At 45.7% G+C, this 24,208-nt stretch overlaps 1 protein-coding gene across 6 annotated transcripts in view; it reads left to right on the top strand.

Moving 5' to 3' along the window:
• C6H8orf34 (chromosome 6 C8orf34 homolog) overlaps positions 1–24,208 on the top strand; it is a 350,072-nt gene that overhangs the window by 299,661 nt on the left and 26,203 nt on the right. For 5 of the 6 annotated variants that reach the window (XR_013217047.1, XM_077270640.1, XM_077270638.1 and 2 more), the window contains 3 exons: positions 784–1,289; positions 16,726–16,819; positions 17,034–17,093. Coding sequence is in view for 5 of the 6 variants with exons in the window: in XM_077270640.1 (XP_077126755.1) it covers positions 784–1,289; positions 16,726–16,819; positions 17,034–17,071 (638 nt within the window). In the remaining variant the exon portion in view is untranslated. The remainder of the gene's footprint in view (positions 1–783; positions 1,290–16,725; positions 16,820–17,033; positions 17,094–24,208) is intronic. The other variant, XM_077270641.1, reaches the window with a different exon arrangement.

The following is a 24,208-nucleotide window of genomic DNA, read 5'->3' as shown; positions in this document are numbered from 1 at the left end:
CAAACTCCTGGACTATGTTTTGGTGCCTATCCTCCTTTTTCCCCAGGACAATCCCATATAATAAATTCTTACATTTACCTATTTAATTGTTAAAATTATTAAATGGCTTCACGGAGACACACCATGCTCACTCAAGATAGTCAAAGTAGTTTCACCACCCCATCGTTGTTAAATCTTTGTTTGGACTTGTATGTGGGGTATGTACACTCAAATGTATTCTATTACTATTTTTGATTTATAAGTTCTTGAAAAAATTAGTCCTTTGCAATAAATAATCATGTGAGAAAAAATGTATTATGTTCTTATTTTTTTGCACACTTTATACCGTAACAGTAAATTGTCACATTTCTGAATCTGAGTTGTTTATTTTACAAATTGTTTTATTTATTCCATCATAATTAGCATTTCCACCGTGTACAACAATGTATTGCTTCAAATTTCTAGATAATGTAATTTAGGTCAAACGATTGGGCAAAATTTCTATGGCGTAGAGTTTTTGAATTCGGGAACTGGGATTTTAGATGATTACTTGAATTCTGAATTGTTTAACTTCATATGCTATCAATTATGATATTGACTTTTTTAGAGACTAAAAGACAATACTACCAGAATGTTCATGTTTAACCAGACTTTAGTGGTTTGTGGCAGAGACAACAAAGACATGCTCTGTGGGAAGAACAAAGTTTAAAAAGTGATAGAAAAGGAAACTGAAATAAAAATAGTTATTTCAAACTATTTTCACTGCTTCTATAAAAAAAAGTTAATTTTCTTTTGATGTTTCAGATATTGAGAAAGACTTGGCACTAATAGCTGAAGTAAGTATGTCACGGAGCCCAGCTAACCAACAAGGAGTTGGCACAGTTGGAAGTGACCATCAAGGAATTTACCAAGTTTCAAATGTACAAAACACAAAACCACAAGTGCCAAACCAAACTACAAAAAACTTACAGCTTCAACTTCAAGGGAACAAGTCACCTCCTTTAAGTAACAGCAGAACTCATGGTTCAAATGCACCAAACAGTAGACCACAGACTCCAAATTCACAGACAAGTAAACTTCAAACACCTGTGACTCCATTGACCAGACCAGGAACTCCTAATAGCTTGTTGAACAGACCCCTCACTCCAAGTAATCAGGGAAACAAAGAAGGAATCTCCCCAGGACACAGAAGTAGATCTGTAACTGTTAAAAGTCAAGTTGGGTGGACTTCTAGTACACTATCAGGAGTTCCTGTTCATCTTCCTGCTGACACTTTAGGAATGGCATCTCATCGAAACAGTGTTGCAGAGGTACAATTAAATTTATATGATGAAAATTATTTCTGTTTCAATAGAGCAATTGTTTTTTAGTTCATTTGACTGCTGTATAAGAAACATACTTACCTGGGCCTGTCTATCCTGCTGGTTGCCACATGCAGTTCCGAGTGCAGTGCTGACATCAGAGGTGACAGTTTCGCCCATGCTGAGCAGTGTGATTGACAATAATATCAGTAGGCAGAATGTCAGTCTAGGTCATGCTGGTCGGTCATCTACCGGTAGATCGATTAAAGGATGGGTTTGCAGCCAATAGAGGTGCACAATATCCCATTTAGAACCCTATACCATTCCTTGCAGTTGTCAGTTATCATATTTCCACACTACCCGGGTGTGCTTATTATCAGATTAAGCATTGCATCTGACTGATGTGGCTTAGTTTTGCATTTAGTCTTCTAATTAACCCTTTAGGATTTGCCCATAGACTTTTTTATTACTCTTTCTGCTTCATGGATCTTCTTGCCCTTTGGAACAGCAGCTACTCCTCTGATTTAAGCCAGGCACCCCTGCAGCGAACGCCATTTCCTTGTATAGCAGTAAAAGGGTGCATACTAGGATGAGTTTGGAACATAAGTGGACTGGCTATTGTCAAGACTGTCAGAATTGATAATATGATAGTCTTGAAAGTGCGGGAGCCTAAATTTGATCTTATATTGTGTTCACATTTCATAAACATAAACATTTTGTCATCCATAATTTGAAAAAAAAAATATTTGCCAACTTTGTAGGAGATAAGGGAAATATTTTTCTTTGCCAAATTTATAGGAAAACGGCACAAGCTCCAATCATCTTTATGTGAGTCAGTCATGTTCCTTCGCAGTTATACAAACTCAGTCATATTGTTGGAAGGCCCAAAATGTCAGCCATCACTATCCCCACTACTGATGTGTTTTCAGTTTTTAAAAATTCAGTTTTTACTTAAGATTTGAAATGCCAGCCCAAATTCCAGCTATTTATTCAATTTTTTTTAGGTGGAGGAACAAGTTAGGAATAAGAAAATACAGTGTTAAAGAGTTGTCCATTACTCGGACAACCTATTCTCAAGCACTATGTTTCCCCAAGTAAAATAATAGCAGCTATACTCACCTCCAATGTCAGCACTGGCTCTCCTGGGGCTTGCGGTACATTGTCAGGTCCCATAATTCCTGTGGACAATCAGGGCCACTTCACTCTCCCCATCTTATGTAACTGACATCTGGAGGAAGTCACAGCTGTGGTTGCTCCATCACCTCCTTTGGATGTCATTTATGTTCGAAGAAGGGGAGAGTGAAGTGGCCAGTCATTGGCCATAGCGATCATTGTTATATCACACGAGCCACAGTAGAGCAAGTGCCAACACCGCTGGAATGGTGTCGGCACCAGAGGTGAGTATAGTTGTTATATAACTTATGATTGAGTCAAGGTTGTCTGAGAAGTGTAAATATTATTCTTAGAGCAAGTCCACAGGACTTGTGTGAGTGTTTAATACTGATATTGCAGCTCTAAACAGTTGGGAACAGTCTTCACTCGGCAAAACTAAATTGAATGACCCCAGTTTAGCTATATTTTAGTATTGTAATTGAAGCAATCAATGACTATACACTGAAACCTTGTGGTTTCTTAATTTAATGTAAACACTGAAAAATAGCGCTGACTTGTTACATATTGCATGATAGAATGGTCACCAAACATAGAATGGAATCTTTGTGACATGCAAACCCTGTGCGTAACTTATCATGATGTTAATGTAATAGAAATAAACCTGGAATTTAGGCAAAAGAGTACAATGGACTTTATAACCTTGGGGCGGCTGTCTAACTAAGAGAAAATGTCAACACTAATGTGATTCACTTTGCACCGACACATACAGCTTTGGACTGACTTCATGATCACATTGACATTTTAAAACAAATGGTTTGCAGCAATTTTCCTATTGAAAATGATTGAATTGCTAAAGCACTTTCACCTGGATGAAAGTACTGAAGTATAATTTTCAGTTTGTATTCCGGGTGGCTTACTGGATATGACAAATCTAGAAGCTTTAACTGTCTCAATTTCTTAATGCAGACATTTCGAAAAATAAAAAAAGTGTAAAAAATATGAAAAAAAGAAAAAACATAGAAGATGAAATCAACCCCTTTTCCCCCCATTAAAAATAAAAATAAAAAAATATCAGATTGTATGTGGTATCACTATGACCAGAAAAGTCTTATCTAATATAAAAATAATTACCTTATATACTCGAGTATAAGCTGACCAGAGTATAAGTCGAGGCACCTACTTTTGCCACAAAAAACTGGCTAAGCTTATTGACTCGAGTATAAGCTGTGTATGCATTGTCCCCTCATCCCTATCATGGTATGCATGGCTTCCCCTTCCCTGTCATTGTATGCATGGCTTCCCCATCCCTGTCATTCTATGCATAGCTCCCCAGTCCCTATCATTGTATGCATAGCTCTCCCATCCCAGTCCTGGTGTGCATGGCTCTCCATCCTGTCCTGGTGTGCATGGCTCTCCAGTCCCTGTCCTGGTGTGCATGGCTCCTCAGTCCCTGTCCTTGTATGTATGGCTCCCCAGTCCCTGTCCTGGTGTGCATGGCTCCCCAGTTCCTGTCCTAGTGTGCATGGTTCCCCAGTCCCTGTCCTGGTTTGCATGGCTCTTTATCCCCTTATCACTATGTACTGTATGATTCCTGTTTAAAAAATAAATATAAATATATATATATATATATATATATATATATATATATATATATAATTGCCTAGAATACTACTTCCTGCAATTTGTGCCAACTTCCGTGGCTTTGTCCGGAGCTATTGTCCGGAGCTATTGTCCGGAGCTAATGTCCAGGGCTAATGTCCGGAGATAAGTGACGTCACCAGTGTCCTACACCCAGGCAGAGCACAGTGGCCCCAGGCAGAGCACAGGGGCCCCAGGCAGAACATGGGGCCCCAGGCAGAGCACAGGGGCCCCAGGCAGAGCACAGGGGCCCCAGGCAGCATATGGGGCCCCAGGCAGAGCACAGGGGCCCCAGGCAGCATATGGGGCCCCAGGCAGAGCACAGTGGCCCCAGGCAGAGCACACACCAAATCGGAGGCCGAGGGGCCCCGCCAACCAAATCGGAGGCCGAGGAGCCCCGCCCACCAAATCGAAGGCCGAGCGGCCCCGCCCACCAAAGTGGAGGCCGAGGGGCCCGGCCCCGCCCACCAAAGCGGAGGCCGAGGGGCCCCGACCACCACATCGGAGGCCGAGGGGCCCCGCCCACCAAATCAGAGGCCGAGGGTCCCCGCCCACCAAATCGGAGGCCGAGGGTCCCCGCCCACCAAATCGGAGGCCGAGGGTCCACACCATCCAAATCGGAGGCCGAGGGGCCCCGCCCACCAAATCGGAGGCCGACGGGCCCCACCCACCAAAGCGGAGGCCGAGGGTCCCCGACCACCAAATCGGAGGCAGAGGGACCCCGCCCACCAAATCGGAGGCCGAGGGGCCCCGCCCACCAAAGCGGAGGCCGAGGGTCCCCGACCAAATCGGAGGCCGAGGGTCCCTGCCCACCAAATCGGAGGCCGAGGGTCCCCGCCCACCAAATCGGAGGCCGAGGGTCCCCGCCCACCAAATCGGAGGCCGAGAGTCCCCGCCCACCAAATCGGAGGCCGAGGGGCCCCGCCAACCAAATCGGAGGCCGAGGGGCTTCGCCAACCAAATCGGAGGCCGAGAAGCCCCGCCCACCAAATCGAAGGCCGAGCGGCCCCGCCCACCAAAGCGGAGGCTGAGGGGCCTGGCCCCGCCCACCAAAGCGGAGGCCGAGGGGCCCCGCCCACCACATCGGAGGCCGAGGGGCCCCGCCCACCACATCGGAGGCCGAGGGTCCCCGCCCACCAAATCGGAGGCCGAGGGTCCCCGCCCACCAAATCGGAGGCCGAGGGTCCCCGCCCACCAAATCGGAGGCCGAGGGTCCCCGCCCACCAAATCGGAGGCCGAGGGTCCCCGCCCACCAAATCGGAGGCCGAGGGTCCCCGCCCACCAAATTGGAGGCCGAGGGTCCCCGCCCACCAAATCGGAGGCCGAGGGTCCCCGCCCACCAAATCGGAGGCCGAGGGTCCCCGCCCACCAAATCGGAGGCCGAGGGGCCCCTCCAACCAAATCGGAGGCCGAGGGGCCCCGCCCACCAAATCGGAGGCCGAGGGTCCCCGCCCACCAAATCGGAGGCCGAGGGGCCCCGCCCACCAAATCGGAGGCCGAGGGGCCCCGCCCACCAAATCGGAGGCCAGGGGTCCCCACCCACCAAATCGGAGGCCAGGGGTCCCCGCCCACTAAATCAAAGGCCGAGCGGCCCCGCCCACCAAATCGAAGGCCGAGCGGCCACGCCCACCAAAGCGGAGGCTGAGGGGCCCGGCCCCGCCCACCAAAGCGGAGGCCGAGGGGCCCCGCCCACCACATCGGAGGCCGAGGGGCCCCGTCCACCAAATCGGAGGCCGAGGGTCCCCACCCACCAAATCGGAGGCCGAGGGTCCCCACCCACCAAATTGGAGGCCGAGGGTCCCCACCCACCAAATCGGAGGCCGAGGGTCCCCGCCCACCAAATCGGAGGTCGAGGGTCCCCGCCCACCAAATCGGAGGCCGAGGGTCCCCGCCCACCAAATCGGAGGCCGGTCCCCGCCCACCAAATCGGAGGCCGAGGGTCCCCACCCACCAAATCGGAGGACGAGGGGCCCCACCAACCAAATCGGAGGCCGAGGAGCCCCGCCCACGAAAAGTAAGTGCGGCCCCAAAAGTAAGTGCGCCCCCAGGTGCAAAAGTAAGTGCGCCCCCGGGTGCAAAAGTAAGTGCGCCCCCGGGTGCAAAAGTAAGTGCGCCCCCGGGTGCAAAAGTAAGTGCGCCCCCGGGTGCAAAAGTAAGTGCGCCTCCGGGTGCAAAAGTAAGTGCGCCCCCGGGTGCAAAAGTAAGCACGCCCCCGGCCCCGTGTGCAAAAGTAAGCGCGCCCCCCAGTCCCGTGTGTGAAAAGTGCTGCTGTAAAGCTGGTAGCGCTGTTCAAGCACCATGTATTTCCTTCAGGAAATGCCCATCTAATATATAATTGCCTAGAATACTACTTCCTGCAATTTGTGCCAACTTCCGTGGCTTTGTCCGGAGCTAATGTCCGGAGATAATGTCCGGAGGTAATGTCCGGAGCTAATGTCCGGAGATAATGTCCGGAGCTAATGTCCGGAGATAAGTGACGTCACCAGTGTCCTACACCCAGGCAGAGCACAGGGGCCCCAGGCAGCATATGGGGCCCCAGGCAGAGCACAGTGGCCCCAGGCAGAGCACAGGGGCCCCAGGCAGCATATGGGGCCCCAGGCAGAGCACAGTGGTCCCAGGCAGAGCACAGGGGCCCCAGGCAGCCTATGGGGCCCCAGGCAGAGCACAGTGGCCCCAGGCAGAGCACAGGGGCCCCAAGCAGCATATGGGGCCCCAGGCAGAGCACAGGGGCCCCAGGCAGAGCACAGGGGCCCCAGGCAGAGCACAGGGGCCCCAGGCAGCACATGGGGCCCCAGGCAGAGCACAGGGGCCTCAGGCAGAGCACAGGGGCCCCAGGCAGCATATGGGGCCCCAGGCAGAGCACAGGGGCCCCAGGCAGAGCACAGGGGCCCCAGGCAGAACATGGGGCCCCAGGCAGAGCACAGGGGCCCCAGGCAGAGCACAGGGGCCCCAGGCAGAGCACAGTGGCCCCAGGCAGCATATGGGGCCCCAGGCAGAGCACAGTGGCCCCAGGCAGAGCACAGGGGCCCCAGGCAGCATATGGGGCCCCAGGCAGAGCACAGTGGTCCCAGGCAGAGCACAGGGGCCCCAGGCAGCTTATGGGGCCCCAGGCAGAGCACAGTGGCCCCAGGCAGAACATGGGGCCCCAGGCAGAGCACAGTGGCCCCAGGCAGAGCACAGGGGCCCCAGGCAGAACATGGGGCCCCAGGCAGAGCACAGGGGCCCCAGGCAGAGCACAGGGGCCCCAGGCAGCATATGGGGCCCCAGGCAGAGCACAGGGGCCCCAGGCAGCATATGGGGCCCCAGGCAGAGAACAGTGGCCCCAGGCAGAGCACAGGGGCCCCAGGCAGCATATGGGGCCCCAGGCAGAGCACGGTGGTCCCAGGCAGAGCACAGGGGCCCCAGGCAGCCTATGGGGCCCCAGGCAGACCACAGTGGCCCCAGGCAGAACATGGGGCCCCAGGCAGAGCACAGGGGCCCCAGGCAGAGCACAGGGGCTCCAGGCAGCATACGGGGCCCCAGGCAGAGCACAGTGGTCCCAGGTAGAGCACAGGGGCCCCAGGCAGCCTATGGGGCCCCAGGCAGAGCACAGGGGCCCCAGGCAGCATATGGGGCCCCAGGCAGAGCACAGGGGCCCCAGGCAGCATATGGAGCCCCAGGCAGAGCACAGTGGCCCCAGGCAGAGCACAGGGGCCCCAGGCAGAACATGGGGCCCCAGGCAGAGCACAGGGGCCCCAGGCAGAGCACAGGGGCCCCAGGCAGCATATGGGGCCCCAGGCAGAGCACAGGGGCCCCAGACAGCATATGGGGCCCCAGGCAGAGCACAGCGATATTTTGGACCACTGTGCGGTGTTTCAGACCCCCTGTGTGATGTCTGGGGCCCTGTTCTTAAGTATATTAAAGATTAAAGTAACGTATATTAAAGTATATTATAGATCAAATTTGACACGTTTATGAGCACCATTGAGTGATATACTCAAGAATGACATAATTTTTCAACATTTTATGGTTTCAAACTGTAAACACTCAGAGTTTTTTTTACTTCAACCAGAAAACCTTAACGGTTCATAAAAAACTTGACTGTTCAGGATATGATAAAAGTCATAGTATTCTGAATCTTTAACTTATAAAGATACCTCTTTACATGGGGTGATTATTGGTTCCAGAGAGGCTTTCGGACGATAATCGTACACATGGCTGGTGACAGGACAATACAATATAAACGTTCAAAGGTAAACACTGATAACATTAAAATCTAATATATAATTGCCTAGAATACTACTTCCGGCAATTTGTGCCAACTTCCGTGGCTTTGTCCGGAGATAATGTCCAGAGATAAGTGACGTCACCAGCGTCCCACACCCGCTCAGGGTGGACAAAGATATATGCCTTCGTGGTGCGCGGCACTTTTCTGATTGGTTGCCGCCTGCCGCGAGCGACCAATCAGAAATGTGCCGTACTGTCAAGAATTGTCAAGAGCTGGTGAGTGCAGCCATTTTTTGTTCTTTCTTACTATTATTTATTAATTGTATTATTCTTACATTTGAATAAATAAAGTATATATGGATTCTAGACTCCCGATTCTTTAGAATCGGGCTGCCATCTAGTATATATATATATTATTTACCTGCATGCGCGCCCTCGGTGGCACTGCATCTTGTTCCTCCGGCTTCCAGCAGCTCTTCCTGCTAAGCGATCATGTGGCTTTGCTCATTAAGGTAATGAATAGGAGCGCCAAACCTATTGGAGTGGAGAGGTGTGCATATTCATTACCTTAATGAGCGAAGCCACGTTATTGCTCAGCTGGAACTGCTGCAGGCGCCGGCGGCCGGAACGAGATGCAGTGCCAGCACCGAGGACGCGCCAGTAGGTGAGTATGATGAGTGCTGGAAGCCGGGAGCTGGCAATGTGCGCTATTACAGCAGTGGCACAGGCTTTAGCTCCAGCCCACTGCTCCATCGCTCCCCCTCCCTCGCCTGTTTTCTGGGACCGTGACTCGTGTATAAGCTGAGGGGGACGTTTTCAGCACAAAAAACCTGATTGGTAAATGGTAAAAATTCAAGATCGCCAAAATTCCTTTCTTTTGGTCACTAAAATACCACAAAAAATGCTGTAACAAGCGATCCAAATTTCATAACGTCCTACCTATCCCAAAATGATATCAATAAAAACATTGTCTCGCCTTGCAAAAAATAAGCCATCCCAGAGCACCATCGACCAAATAAATGAAAATGTTACAGGTCTCAGAAAATGGTGATACAACATCCCAAAAATTTTTTTAAAAAAACTTCTGAATTTTTTTTAGCACTAAAATAATAGATTAAACTGGATATTTAGTATTACCGTAATTATACTGATGAGGAGAATTATATCAGGTCTTTTTTACCACACTATGTACATTGTAAAATCAATTCTCAAAAAACAATGTCAGAATTTGTGTTTTATTTCACAATTTCTCCCCGCTTTGAATTTTTTCCTGTTTTCCGATACGCTATGTGATAAAATGAATGCTGTCATTGTTAGTTGTCAAGTTCCCGCTGCTGCACAGGGGAAATCTCGAACCATGTCCTCTGCGGTCTCCCATTTTTCCCCAGCTACAGAGGTGTCTGTTCAGCAGAGACGTCAGTCCCAGCATCTTGCTGAACTGATGCTGTTTGTCTGGTTAATGCTGCTGTTCCAGGTCCAGCTATTGTAACCAGCATTAATCAGCGGCGAGCAGATGCTCCAGGGACTAAGTCCTGCTTTTTGTCTATTGAGCATGACCGTGGGACGACCTCTCATTGGAGATCGGAGGTCACATGCTCAGGTCCTGTTGTGGCTCCGATTGGACCACCAGGAAGGTCCCGGAAGGCTTCGACTATAAAAGGTTCACATGGCCACTCGGCCATGTGCTACTATAGACCTGACAATTTATGTGTATGCTGTGAGATTCCAACCACTGCAGTCTCCAGATGCAGCATACAAGTAGCCATTAATGGGACTCCAGCAGCACCTCTCATGAAATATTTCCTCTCCTTGCCTTTCTACTATGAGTAAGGTTTGATAAAGACCCAGTCGGTCGAAACATTACCTTATACCATTGGAATACCTTATTGTCTCAAATGCGCTGAATCATTTAATTTTGGTGTTTTGAAAATAAAATTCTAAATTGTTTGAAACTTAAAGGAATACTGAGTGTGACTGTTTATCCTTGGGATTACATTTTGTGGAATAACTCCACGTTCAGTCAGCACCACTGTAGCGAGAGTGCGCATCTTTTTCTTTTCTATACTGTTAGATTGACTCTGGTGAATGTTCCTAAATGATCCCCTTCCCTCTGGTTGTTGTTTGGGTATTATGTGAGTGGAGCAAATAAGTAAGCGCCTAATAGTGGCTTCACAGCTGCGTTCACACTTCTTTCATCATAGGGTGGAAATTCCCGCTTGGACTCAGCATCTGCTCAGGGCGTCCTCAGGGGCAGGCTCAAAAGCCACCAAGGGTCAGATCGAGTCCAACCACCAGCATACTGGGGGTGAATTTTAGGGATCCCACTAGCATCTGCCTGCTGCACCCTGTGACTAACAGGGCACAGCGTTTCTATTGCGACTCTGTGGAGTAACAGAGTCCACTTCTATTCACAACGGGTGACGTTTAACCCGCGTGTGTTCAGCGTTCATCCACCATATTATTCCGCCGTTACTTAGCAGCAGGTTCCATCTCTGCACGGTGAACTCCGGGATGCGAACACATCTTATTGTTATCTTTATATTTATTTGGTGCATTCCGCCAGCCCTAACATTATACTAGCGCCAGGGTCTGGCTAGTAATGGCAGATGAACAGAGACTGCAGCGGTACATCCAGCAACTGGAGGGCAGGTTGGCGGCTCTTGAGCACACAACCTTAGCTGTGGATGTTACCGCAGTAGCTGTTCAAGCTGCTAGCGTGGCTGCAGCTAGTTTGTCCCTTGCCACCTCTGTTCCAACCTTATCCCACCTCCTGTTGCCAGATAAGTATACTGGTGACAGGAAGCTGTGTAGGGAAATTATGAGCCAGTGTGCAATACACCTTGAGCTCCTGGCTGCACATTTTCCCACAGAGCGGGCAAAGGTGGGATTCATAATATCCCTCCTGTCGGACAGGGCATTGAAGTGGGCTACGCTGCTGTGGGAGCGTGATGATCATGTTGTGCAGAGTTCTCTGCAGTTCCTGAGCACTCTGAAACATCTTTTTGGGACCTCGAGTCACCCATGATATGGCGCTCCAACTGCTGGCATTGACACAGGGCTTGTCCATGGTCAGCCATTTTGCTTTCCACTTCCGGACTTTAGCACATGAGCTGGAGTGGCCAGATAAAGCCCTCATCCTTGTATTTTGGAGGTGGCTGGCTGACCATGTGAAGGATGCTTTGACCACTAGGGAGATTCCCGCCACACTGGAGGAGCTAATAGCGGTGTCAACTAACATCGACCTTCGTTTTAATGAGCGAAGGTTGGAGCAAGCCCAGTGTAGGCAGAGGTTTCGGCTGGTTCCCACCTTTGCCAACCTCTGGAATCTCCGGTCCAGGTGTCCGGACATGAGGCCTTGGAGGTGTCACGAGCGGGATCTAAGTCCCGAACTGCTCGTGCACTCAAGGTCTGTCATGTCTGCTGGCAGTCAGAACATCTTGCCTCCAGATGTCCTCGGTTGGGAAAATGTCCTCATTTAGTGACCATAGGAGGTGGCTCACTAGACACAGTGGTGTTTTCCTCCAAATTGTCCTTCAAGGGGACAATTACCATTGGCCCATCCACTCATACGGTAGAGCTTTGCGTGGATTCCGGGACAGAGGACACCTTTATGTCTTCTGCCTTTGCCCAACAGCACACAATTCCTCTGATGATGTACGAGTGATAAATGGGTCGACACTGCCCTCACAGATAACTCATCAGACCATCCCATTTACTCTATCCATGTCTCCATCTCATCAGATCATCTCCCTCCTAGTCATTCCCGAGGGAATTGATAAGGTTCTCTTAGGGATACTGTGGCTACGCTACCACTCTCCTCATATACTGTAGAGTGGTCCTCAGGGAGAATTCTGGGATGGAGTAAATCTTGTGAGGGTAGATGTCATAGGGATTGCGTTCAGGTTTCTACTACAGAGGTACCTGCAGATCTCTCCTCTCTCCTCAAACATTATTGGCCCTATGCGGAGGAGTTGGCCAAGAAGTTCGCGGAGACCCTTCTGCCTCACTGCCCCTATGACTGCCCTATTGACCTTTTGCCTGGTGCTGAGCCTCCCCGGGGTCGAGTCTATCCACTATCTCTCCTGGAGCCAGAGGCAATGACTTAGTACATCCAGGAGAATCTGGTAAGAGGATTCATTAGGAAGTCAGTATCACCTGCAGGGGCGGGGTTCTTCTTCGTGCAAAAGAAGAACAGAGAACTACATCCATGCATAGATTACAGGGGTCTTAACGCCATTACCGTTAGGAACAAGTACCCTCTGCCCCTGATATCTGAGTTGTTTGATAGGTTGCGGGGAGCGAAGGTTTTTACTAAACTTGATCAGCGGGGTGCATACAACCTGATTCGCATCTGTGAAGGGGACGAATGGAAAACGGCATTTAACACCAGGGATGGCCATTACGAGTACCTGATTTTGCCCTTTGGGCTCTAACGCCCCAGCCCTTTTCCAGGACTTTGTAAACGACATCTTCCGGGATATGCTCTCCACCTCGGTTGTAGTCTACCTGGATGATATTCTCATCTACTCTCCAGATATAGACTCCCACCGGAGAGATGTTTGCAAAGTCTTCGACCTCCTACGGGCAAACTCCCTCTATGCCAAGTTGGAGAAGTGTGTGTTTGAGCAGGAGTCTTTGCCTTTCCTGGGCTATATCATCTTTGTCAAGGGATTGGCTATGGATCCTGCCAAGCTACAGGTTGTGATGGACTGGCAGGAACCCCATTCTCTCAAAGCAGTGCAGCTCTTTATGGGGTTCATTAATTATTATTGCCAGTTCATTCCTCACTTCTCAACATTGGTAGCTCCCTTGGTAGCCCTCACCAAGAAGGGAGCAAATCCCAAATTAATTTCTATTCACACCGGGTGACGTTTAACCCACGTGTGTTCAGCGTTCATCCACCATCTTATTCCGCCATTACCTAGCAGCAGGTTCCATCTCTGCACGGTGGACCCCGGGCTGCGAACGCATCTAATTGTTATCTTTATATTTATTTGGTGCATTCCGCCAGCCCTAACAGTCATTCACAACTATAACTCGTTTCACAAAAAATGGATATCTTTGGACTGAAAAATAAAGAAGTTATGGCTCTGGGAAGAAGGTGAGGAAAAACAAGAACACAAAAATGGAAATTGGCCGTATCCTGAAGGGGTTAAAGCTAGTAACACTTCGGAACGTTGTGCCACAATTTATTCGATGGATGTCGCCGTCAAATGATTCTAAAAGAGCTTTATACTTTTCTTGAAACCTATTATATTACAGGCTATTTGTAAAAAAAAATATTCAAAATGGGTCCAGGAATTTGACTCCTTGCCATTTTGGGAGTATATTTTCTTGTAACTTGAGGACCTCATAATATTGTTTTATTTTTCCTAGACCAATATTGAATGATGATAACATGAATCTTTTTGTCAACATCACTGTGTAACTATGTATTTTTTTTTTACATTTTTCTGCTGTGGTTGGAGCTTATGTAAGTCATGAAGTATCTGCACCTGACAACTGACTTTGCAAGTAAATATGGGATAACTTTCTTTTTTCCTTTAATTATACAGTAAATATGTAATTTTTCTACATATATTATACACAAAAATTGCTTTCTTTGGCAAGTTCGTTAAAGGAATAAAAAAATATTTCAGGTAGATAAACTTAAATGTTCTTGATTTCCTTAGTTACTGACCCGTCGATGAACCAGAACCCACTAATACCACAGTCTCTCAACCTTATATATTATGTCATGCTGTCTTACTTATTTCATACTGGAGATACAGTTTATCTCCCTGACCATCCAAAAACAGTTAGAAGCTGATTGCATTCTGCTAGAGGAAGCAGCAACTGTTTTATTTTTAATTAAATTTGCATAAAAATGCAGATATCATATTCACTTAGGGTTTGAATTGTGGAATTCCTGAATCGACTCCTCCACGCAACTCCTTCCAGCTGAGATTAAATAAATGTAATTATTTTTTAAAACATATGCCAAGATCTCATTTAAAGATTAGGTAGAACACACACAGGCATATTTTTCAAGGCCCTAAAACATGGAAATTGTCCTCTGTGAGATGTTACCTGGCTCAGATTCATATCCTATTTTATCTCCGAATTGCAAATTTTTTTGGGTTGGCTGCCACAAAAATGTCTCTTATGATAGATGAGGTAAATCTTTCTTAAAGACTTGGATATTCTACTTTCTACTGCATCTATATTTTTTCATTAATTGGAATTCAGTAAAAGTGTAAACTGCTGCAAAATTAAGATATAAATTCTTCTTCTATTCTTAAATTCTAAATTAATGGAACCCTCAAATACATAAATACGTACACACTCGTTTGATTATCCTACTTGTACCAAAAATAAGATCTACCCTGAAATAAGCCCTAGCATGGTTTACAGGATTTTTTAGAGTATGCTTGAAATATAAGCCCTACTCCAAAAATAAGCCCTAGTTACAGTCAGGACCAGCATTATGGGAAACAAACTGGGCAATTGCCACCATTCTCTTAAGGGCCTCCAGCATTTCGGTTCTGGGGTTAAGACTGATTAAGGACCTTTTTGAGACCGTAATGTCACCAACAGTCCTTTAACTGCAGGAATCTAGAGGAACTGAAGAGGAGATAGGCTGGTATTTATCATATGTGCAATGTGTTTATTTACATGTGTTCGTGAGAAACACTGTACTTTCATTTATTGCAATGTATGCACTATTCATTCCTGCATTTTGGTGCCAACATCTGAAAACCACATGACCACATCATACCCTACACATTGGCAAAGACTTATATATTTATATACCAACATCATGGGTCCAAAAATGGTCTCCAACTCTGTGGGACCTGGCACGTGAAGTTTTAGACAAACTGTCATTAGGCGTAATGCACACCACAAATTGAAAAGACTGGTAACTCTTAAAAAGGCTTTCACAGACAGACTCTCAGCTATCCATTGTATGTAGTACTTTCCATGAGAATCCTGTTCTTCACCCTTTAACCAATGTACAGGGATAAGGACTTACTCAGCTCCCCAAGGTTAAGTCCATGGAGTGGCTGCTGGCCAGTGGAGCAAGCCAGCAGAAAGAAGTGTCATAAAGTCCGATCATACTGTTGAAGTCAAAGTCAGGGACAAATTCAGAGGACAGGGATGTAGTTGGGAAGATGCCAGGATCAGTAATGGATTTAAATTAACTTAGCAGATACAGAGTAACAGGAGTAAACCAGGATAATAGAACTTATTACTGGCAACCAGAGACTGACTGTTGGTCTTTAAATAGGAAGCAGTTTTGGTCATGGCTTCCAGCAGAGAGTTAATTAATCTACCAACCAGTTTTCTGCAGCAAAACACAGAGGAACTGGAGGGAGTTTACCAAATCCCTGCTCTCCTAAAGCATAACTGAAACAATGTGACAAAGGCAGAGATGGTAGCAGTATGTTCAGAATGTTCATGAATGAGACATTAGGCGTAGGACATGACACCATCTAGGCTCCCCCTTAAAAATTTGATTTGTCTCAATATGTATGAGCCATTTACCTGATAATTATCTCTGATTGTTCGGTACTCTGTAGCAATAGCACAACTTGAATCTCTAACAGGTTCCACAAATATAATGTGTCTTTAATAGTATTGGTCAAAGGGGCCTTTAGGGCTTCCAAAGGTTCCAAGTCTACAGTGCGACTGCAACCCCTTAGCCTACCATTGTTACAGCCCTGGTCTGTCCATTATCATTCTGCTCTTTCTGCAATGAAAATCAGCTGTACATTCACCAATGTCTTGGTGGCCAAGCAGTTGACTTACATTTATACACAGTAGCCATCCAGTAAAGGTGTAGCTTCAGGGGAAGGACAGAGTAGAGGTAGAGTAGAAGCCAGAACCATTGATGAGGCAAGAGGTGTGTTTCAGACTACCACAGACTCCCTATAGACACTGTAGCCAAACTGTAGTCACATATCATAACTCTGCTCTAATGCAGCTAACCTAAAAACCAGCAATGCAGCTTCTGAAATGTCTATGAGATTTCTGGGCTATGTGATGTAATAGTGATGCCGATATGAAAAAGGGAAATATAAGGAACATTACGACAGGGGTTTAATCTGAGTTCGAGGTCTCCAGGGTCCTCATAAAACCTAGAAATCTCATTATGCTCTTAACACCTCAGACTTGGTAATATTACAGGCCAGATTTATTTTCAAAAGCAACTTTCTAAGTATCACAGTTAGGCTCTAAAGTAGTCAGCCTGGCAATCTAGATAGATACGGTAATTGTGAGCAACTTGCTATAAGAATCTTGATGGCTGATGCCAAGCAGGAGGCTTTGCAATTAGACAGCCATAACTGTATAGCCGTTGTTTCCAGCATTGACTTAATGAATTTTGAAGTATAATGTTACATACATTATACATATGTTTGCTGGCATTTTGCTTTAGTGGGAATTATTTAAGGATTTATTATTTGTGCTGAAAAACCATTTTAGCACATTTTTTTTTCTTTCATGATAGGAGGAATCTTATGAACAACTGCAAGGTTCTCGTCAACCATGGACTCTTCCAAGTGACACAGAGAGTGAAGGTGTGGAGACAGAAAAGGAAAAACGTAAGTTTTACTCTATTTTGTATGCATGTATGAAAGTCCACATTTCATATTCAAGTGAAAAATCTCAAGGTTCATTCTCTCTGCAAACTCTCCCATAAAAACACGCTTCAAGGAGAAAATCGGGGCATATAACACTATTCATCAGATAATAGCATATGATATACTTTTCTAGATCCACGAGTTTAACCAGTTATATTGGGACTTTCTTGCACAGATGTTGGACTATCGGGAATTACTGAACATTGGATGTAGAACTAATGGAAATTTACTATAGGTAGGTGTAAGACTAATGGAACTTTAATTCTATAGGAAACAGGACAGCAAGATTGTAATGCTTTTGCAGCAGAGCAGACTTTAAAATATAAACAAAAAATTGGTAACTACACCCAGTGTACCATAATCGTGTCTTAGTCTCCATTTTGAAAATTTGATTCGAACAGTTCAGTTCAGTCTGATAAAATTCAGACAGAAGCCTGCTAGGAGTCAATTTCAGGGATGCTTGTCAGGAAAAAATGACTGTTCAAACCATGCACAGACGCTCTGTGAACTCTTGGTGTGACTGAGCAGTTCAGTGTACTTTCCCACCTACTTGTTTTGCATCTATCGCTACCATTTTCTGGCTCCTGTCAAGTCGTTGTCACTCAAAGAAGAGGAGGCAGGGGATAAATGGAAAACAAGTAGGTGTGGTGGTGCATATAACAGTTTGGCCACATGAATGGTGTTCTTGGTTTGAATAGTCCTTTCCTGCTGGTAGACTTTTTTAAATGGGTTGTCCAGAACTTTGTTTTTAAACATATAGTAAAAAAACCAGACAAAAACAGGCATGTAGTTGCTAAGAGAGGCAACTGCCTGTTGTACATGGCGCCAGCTCTGTGCCGTCATTAACAACTCCTGCTCCTGCCAGCGTTTCAGCTGCTCCATGTTAACAAAGCAGCACTTCTTCTTGTGGGCTGCTGTGTTGACAGTGCAAGACTGCCAACGTCATGCTGACAGACAGGTGACTCCCCGCAGTTAGCCTGCTGTCAATTAGCATGAACTCAGCAGTCATGAAGGGAAGCAGCTGCTCTGTCAACGTTACATTAGTGGAAGACGCTGAATCGCCGGCAGGAGCGGTCTGTGACCACTATGTGCTGGCAGAGATCGTTGCCAGGCACAGCAGGCAGGTGGTTATAAACTACCTGCCTGTTAATTCTTAGGCACATTGTAAAAAAAAAGTAGCGGGTAACCCTTTTAAATCTATGGGATCTGTTTGAATGCATCATATTCTCTTTATGCACTAATCCCTCATAGGGATCCTGGCTAAGTTCTGAAAGGCTGAATGGCTTAGATATGGAAGTCTTCTGTGTGATCAGAACTTATCACCATTCTTTTGATGAAATGAAATAATAAATAGGTGAAAACTGTTATGATATATTTTTTGTGTAATGATCAGTGGCGTAACTTGAAGCTTGTGGGCCCAACCACAAAATTTCCAACAGGGCCTTCAACTAATGTAAGTCTTTAATACTAATAGTCTTTTCCTGTGGCTCAAAGAGACTTTTTTTTGTCCCTTAGTCTCCAGGGCCCAGGTGCTATTGCAGCTCCTGCACCTGTTATAGTTACGCTAGCGATATATAAATTGAGCTGGTTATAATATAGTGAAAAGTCCGTTAAACCCTTTCTGATTGGCCTGTACATCAGTCCACAGAGCTGTATATGTCCATCACATTGCCATACAGGCTCTGTGTAGAAAGTTCTACCATTTGTAAGAATCTTCCTTTGCGTCCGCAGAGGTGAGAAGGAGATCTTTAGTCATTATACAGCACTGTAGAGTCCCAAGCATGTGGTGAATATTTCTGATAGATCATCATCTGTACGGAGGTATTAGAGGGGAACATGACTCGGTCCTGTTGCAGGTGGCATGTAAATACAGGGAATTACTAGGCATCAAGTATAATTATTTAGTAATAGGATCCACCTGGAATTAGAATGTGCTTATTGTGGCCAAAGAAATAGTTCAAAGATGCCCGGCCAGCATTTGTCTTGCCAGCTTTTGCCATGCTTGTGTAACAGCCCGCTGATAAATATGTCACCTGGCATACATTATAGTCTTGTATTTGGAGTTAGCATACAACACTCTTTTAGTGATCTTCCATTCTGGAAGCCAGGCCGGCACAATTTATGAGCTCAGAAAAAAATAAACATTAACTAACACCTGTTTTCTGACTCTGCGAGCCATAGATTTCTGTGGAAATAATACAGACTTCATAATGGTGGAGTTCAATAATAACGGCAAAATCTAAACTTGCAGCTGGAAAAAATGTCATCATCCTATAAAATGTATATTTTACATAAGTGCAGTAATGGGATTGCTTATATAATGCTAACTAGATCCACCTTACAAGGCTTATCCTCAGCATCTTATACCATTTGTCAAAGTATCTGAATGTTACTGGAATTGCCAAGTCTCAAAGATGTTTCTAAGATGATCTATGCAGTGGAAAAATCTCATATATTCTTCTTTTTGTTCTACAAGTGAGAAAGCTTCTTCCTTTATTACAGCCAATAAAAGAATATAATTAATTATGGCTTTACTATTCCAAGCAGGTGTATGATGCTTAGTGTTGAAGGATACAGCATTTATGAAGTTTCATAATACATCAAATGGCTTTACGTCATCATGTACATCACGTGGAAAATAACAGTCCTTTTTTCCTAATCTCATGCCCCTCGTAATGTTATCTGTTGGAATCATGGCAGAGATATCATCAGTTGTGAGGTCCTTTAACAGAACAGATAGTAACTGATATTGGATAGGGATGAGTGGACCAGTGAAAGTTCGGTCTCGTTTGTTCGGGGGCCCAAGCTTGACCCTGAACTCCATAGAAGGCAATGGGGACTCGAAGTTTGTTGCTGTAAAATGGGGGTAGTAAGGTGTTGAGGGATGCAAAATGAAGCAAAATGGGGTAAAATCAGGACAAACAAATGTGAATATGTAAATGATGGATAGATAGAACAGATAGGATAGATGTTCTTTATATATTTAATGTCATAATCCCCTACATATAATAAATTAGCACCCTTTGCCGCCTTTCATGTGATACTACAGGGTGTTTTAATCCTTGTTTAACCTATTGAATACATCTAAAAAACAATATGGGGTCCCCCCTATTTTTAATAACCAGCTAAGCAAAAGCAGACAGTTATTAATAGGCTGGGAAGGTCAATTGATATTGGCCCCTTCCCATCCTAATAAGACCAGCCTACTACCACCCAGAAATGGCGCATCTATTAGATGTGCAAAATCTGCAACTTAGCCTTGGCTCTCCCTGACTGTCCTGAGGCATTGGCATTGGCTCGTGCTGACATCAACCCCAGGGGTTAGTAATGGAGAGAGGTCTGTCAGACAACCCCATTACATCAAAACTATTACCCTGATTGCCAATGCACCAGGGCAATTACGAAGAGCAGAGGCTAAGTGCCATAATTGGTGCATTTAATGGATGCGCCATTTCTGGGGTGGCTGAGGGCTGGTCTTATTAGGCTAGGAAGGGGCCTGATTTCCCTTGACTGGTTTTAAAACATAGAGGGGATCGCAAGTGTTTTTTTAAATCATTTATTTATTTCCTTAACATTGTTATACAGGCCAGGTCACGTATTGCGCCGGACAATTACAGTCATGCCAAATATTGACCAGAAGTGCCCAAAGCCGTAAAGCTTCTTTATTGGCTACACTTCAGCCTGTCAACAAGCTTTATTCTGCTGGAGAGCCAGAACAGTGACACCGATTTCCGTTTAGAAGTGTGTGTTTGGTGTTTAGCACCGGACACTAGGTTCGCTCATCCGTAATATTGTATTTTCCTGCGATACAGCTAAAAAACATGAAGAAGCTGTAGTGCTTAAAGAGCAGCTACCTCTTTTGTTAATTTATTATACTCCATTTCACTTGCTGCTGATCATTATGGGTCAATGTCCTGACACCTCAAGTGATCAAATAGAAATTAGCTCTAAAGTTTGCTGCTTATGATGCTAGAGCATGCACATAGTGCATTGCCTCAATAGAAAGTCTACAAATCCTGTGTATAGTACTCCTGTGTATCTTCAGCCTCCTGAGAAGTGCACTTTCAGCGATCAGTTGAAGTCTCAGAATCAGGATCTCCCACGATCAGCAATCAGCAACAAATAATAATAAAGAGAAAATATATATATATATATACAGTATATACACTCACATTGACTGCTATCAAGAAGGTTATTAATAGCTGAATTATCATGCGGAATATATTTGTGCATGAAAATCATCAAGATGTGCTGCTGTTAGCTCCCTTTGCAATTGTCGATCAATGACGTCCCAGATGTGCTCTATGGGAAAAAAGTCGGAGATGCTACAGGTCATTGTAGCACGTTTACGCCACTTAGGCTACTCACGGTAGCACAAACAACATGAAGCTTGGTATTGTCGTTTTGAAAGATGGCTCTTAAGACACCTTGAAAAAGAAGCTGTGCCACTGATTCCACCACCAAATCAATAAAACACTGAGCTGTGTGATGTTCTCTCGTGAAGGCCTTTTCTTGGCATTGCCCATGTGGTATCATGCAATTTCGAGAATGGTGCATAATGATCCATTCTGTACTACAAAGTCTACAAGTGAAGTTAGTCATTTCCAGGCCTAAGATGCCAAACTGTCTCCACAAACCATCAGAAGGCATTTGTACGACATTGGGCTACCAGTCAGACGTCCGCCTACAGATGTTCCATCTACCTCACCAATTGCTCTGAAAGGCAATCCTAGTGGAGAGCAAGATGGAATGAAGGCTGGAATGGAAGTTCTCTGAGTCAGACCCTCACTTAGCTGCCATGACAGGGGGTGGTGGTGACTACATCACTCTACAGCTCTCACATTCACCTCTCACTCAGACTAAAGATTAAACAGAGAACATACCCCCAACCAGTCCACACTCTCAAGTCGCTCAATGCTGCTGTGCGGTGAGTCACAATATCATGCACACAATGAAATTAGTGTTTGCAGGCCCTACACATGTCACATGCAAACTACCACTTAATCTATACTTTTTCCCTATGTCATTTCACATTATTACACATAACTTAATTTATGGGCATCTATGGTGTTATTTCTTTTCCTGTGTGCATTGGATGGGTTGCTGACATTTGGTAAGAATTTCATGTTAATAGCACCTTTAGAAATATATTTGCTTAGACAATTTAGATGATTGGTGATGCGTGCAATACTTATTTCACCCGCTGTGTGCATATATACCACATATAGTTGTGTATAAGCCGAGTTTTTCAGCACTTTTTTTGTGCTGAAAATGCCTCCCTCGGCTTATACACGAGTCATTGCCCCAGTTTATAAGTCAGGAAAATAGCGGTCTCTTAGGAGTAGTGTTGAGCGATACCTTCCGATACTTGAAAGTATCGGTATCGGATAGTATTGGCCGATACCCGAAAAATATCGGATATCGCCGATACCGATACCCGATACCAATACAAGTCAATGGGACTCAAGTATCGGAAGGTATCCTGGATGGTTCCCAGGGTCTGAAGGAGAGGAAACTCTCCTTCAGGTCCTGGGATCCATATTCATGTAAAAAATAAAGAATTAAAATAAAAAATATGGATATACTCACCCCTCCGGAGGCCCCTGGACCTTACCGATTGTAAACGGCAGCCTCCGTTCCTAAGAATGAGCAGTTTAGGACCTTCGATGACGTCGCGGCTTGTGATTGGTCGCGTGCCGCTCATGTGACCACTCACGCGACCAATCACAGGCCGCGACGTCATCGCAGGTCCTAAACTCCTCATTCTCTCCTCCAAACCCTGGGAACCATACACTGGGAACTTCCGATTCTGATTTCCGATACCACAAAAGTATCGGAACTCGGTATCGGAATTCCGATACCGCAAGTATCGGCCGATACCCGATACTTGCGGTATCGGAATGCTCAACACTACTTAGGAGCACTGTGAGGACAGCAAGGGAATTGAAAAGAGAAAGCAGGATTTAACGCAGCTCCAGCCGTGCACCTTCGAGAAGGAACAAATGAAACTTGAAAAACCAAGCACGATCACAGGAGCGCTGAAATGAAGCCAGGACAAAAATATTGGTGTAAACCACAAAGCGTTTCAAGTTTCAATTGCCCCAGTTTATGGCAGGGGAGGGGGAGCGGCGGAGCAGCGGGTCACAGGAGGCAGGAGCTGGCGGCTGCAGCTAAAGCCTGTGCCCACTGCTTAAGAAAAATGAATATTCACTGCACTGGCAATGAATATTCATTTCTCTTACATTGCGCACATTTACAGCGGCAGCCGCCAGCTCTCAGTGGCTGCCGGGCTCTAACGGGTGCCCGCTCATTAAGGTAATGAATATTCACTTCTATCCACTCCCATAGACTGGAGAGAGGTGAATAATAATGATCGGGGACATGTGATTGCCCTGCTGGAAGAGCTGCTGGAAGCCATAGCGAGATGCTGCGAGGGCACGCATGGAAGGTAAGTAGGATTTTTTTTTTAATGCTTTTCTCATGGGGGCCATACATACAAGGATGGTGATGAGGAAGCATGCAGACAAGGATGGAAATAAAGAACAAATTATTAAAAGTACTGATCTACTGATATAAAGCTCTAAATAACTTTGAACAAATCTTAAAGTTATATTTAGTAAAGATATAGAAAATATTTAGCCCAAGATCCAATGAAACCAGAGGATTTTTAGCAAGTCAATATAAATTTTATTACTCATATATAACAAGCAAAAAGACAAAAAGCAGGTAATCAGGTGAGGTAATGTACAAAATAACAGCTAAATGACCGGTGCTAGCAAAGGTATATACGGTAGATGAAAATAATTATGCACCGGAAAGATAAAACACATGTCTCACTGTAAACACCCGCATAGGGCTAAGTGAGTAAAGAGTAAATACCCACAAGGAATAGGTCAGCAGATAGACATTTATCCCAAGCTGCTGACAACTAACCTACACTTGTCCTAGTATGGAGCATCACGAGATCATTTGCTATGCATTAGCAGTAAAATGTAAGCTATAAAGTCAATTGCCACATACAAGAATCTAGAAAGTGATCACAATGCCAGAAATAGTCCCAAGCATAAAAGGTATTTTAGATGTAGGGAAGATGCATACAAGGATGGGAATAAGGAGCCATGCAGACAAGGATGGGAAAAAGGAGCCATGCATACAAGGATGGGAATAAGGAACCAAGCATACAAGGATGGGAACAAGGAGTCATGCATACCAGGATGGGGACAAGTAGCCATACATACCAGAATAGGGATCAGGGGAGAATGCATACCCGGCTTATACTCGATTCAATAAGCTTTCCCAGCTTTTCGAGGCAAAATTAGGTGCCTTGGCTTCTACTCTGGTGGACTTATA

The sequence above is a fragment of the Ranitomeya variabilis genome, chromosome 6, assembly GCF_051348905.1.
Source record: "Ranitomeya variabilis isolate aRanVar5 chromosome 6, aRanVar5.hap1, whole genome shotgun sequence".
Classification (NCBI taxonomy): domain Eukaryota; kingdom Metazoa; phylum Chordata; class Amphibia; order Anura; family Dendrobatidae; genus Ranitomeya; species Ranitomeya variabilis.
The sequence above is the reverse complement of the archived record's forward strand: the minus strand, read 5'-3'. Positions and strand labels throughout refer to the sequence as shown.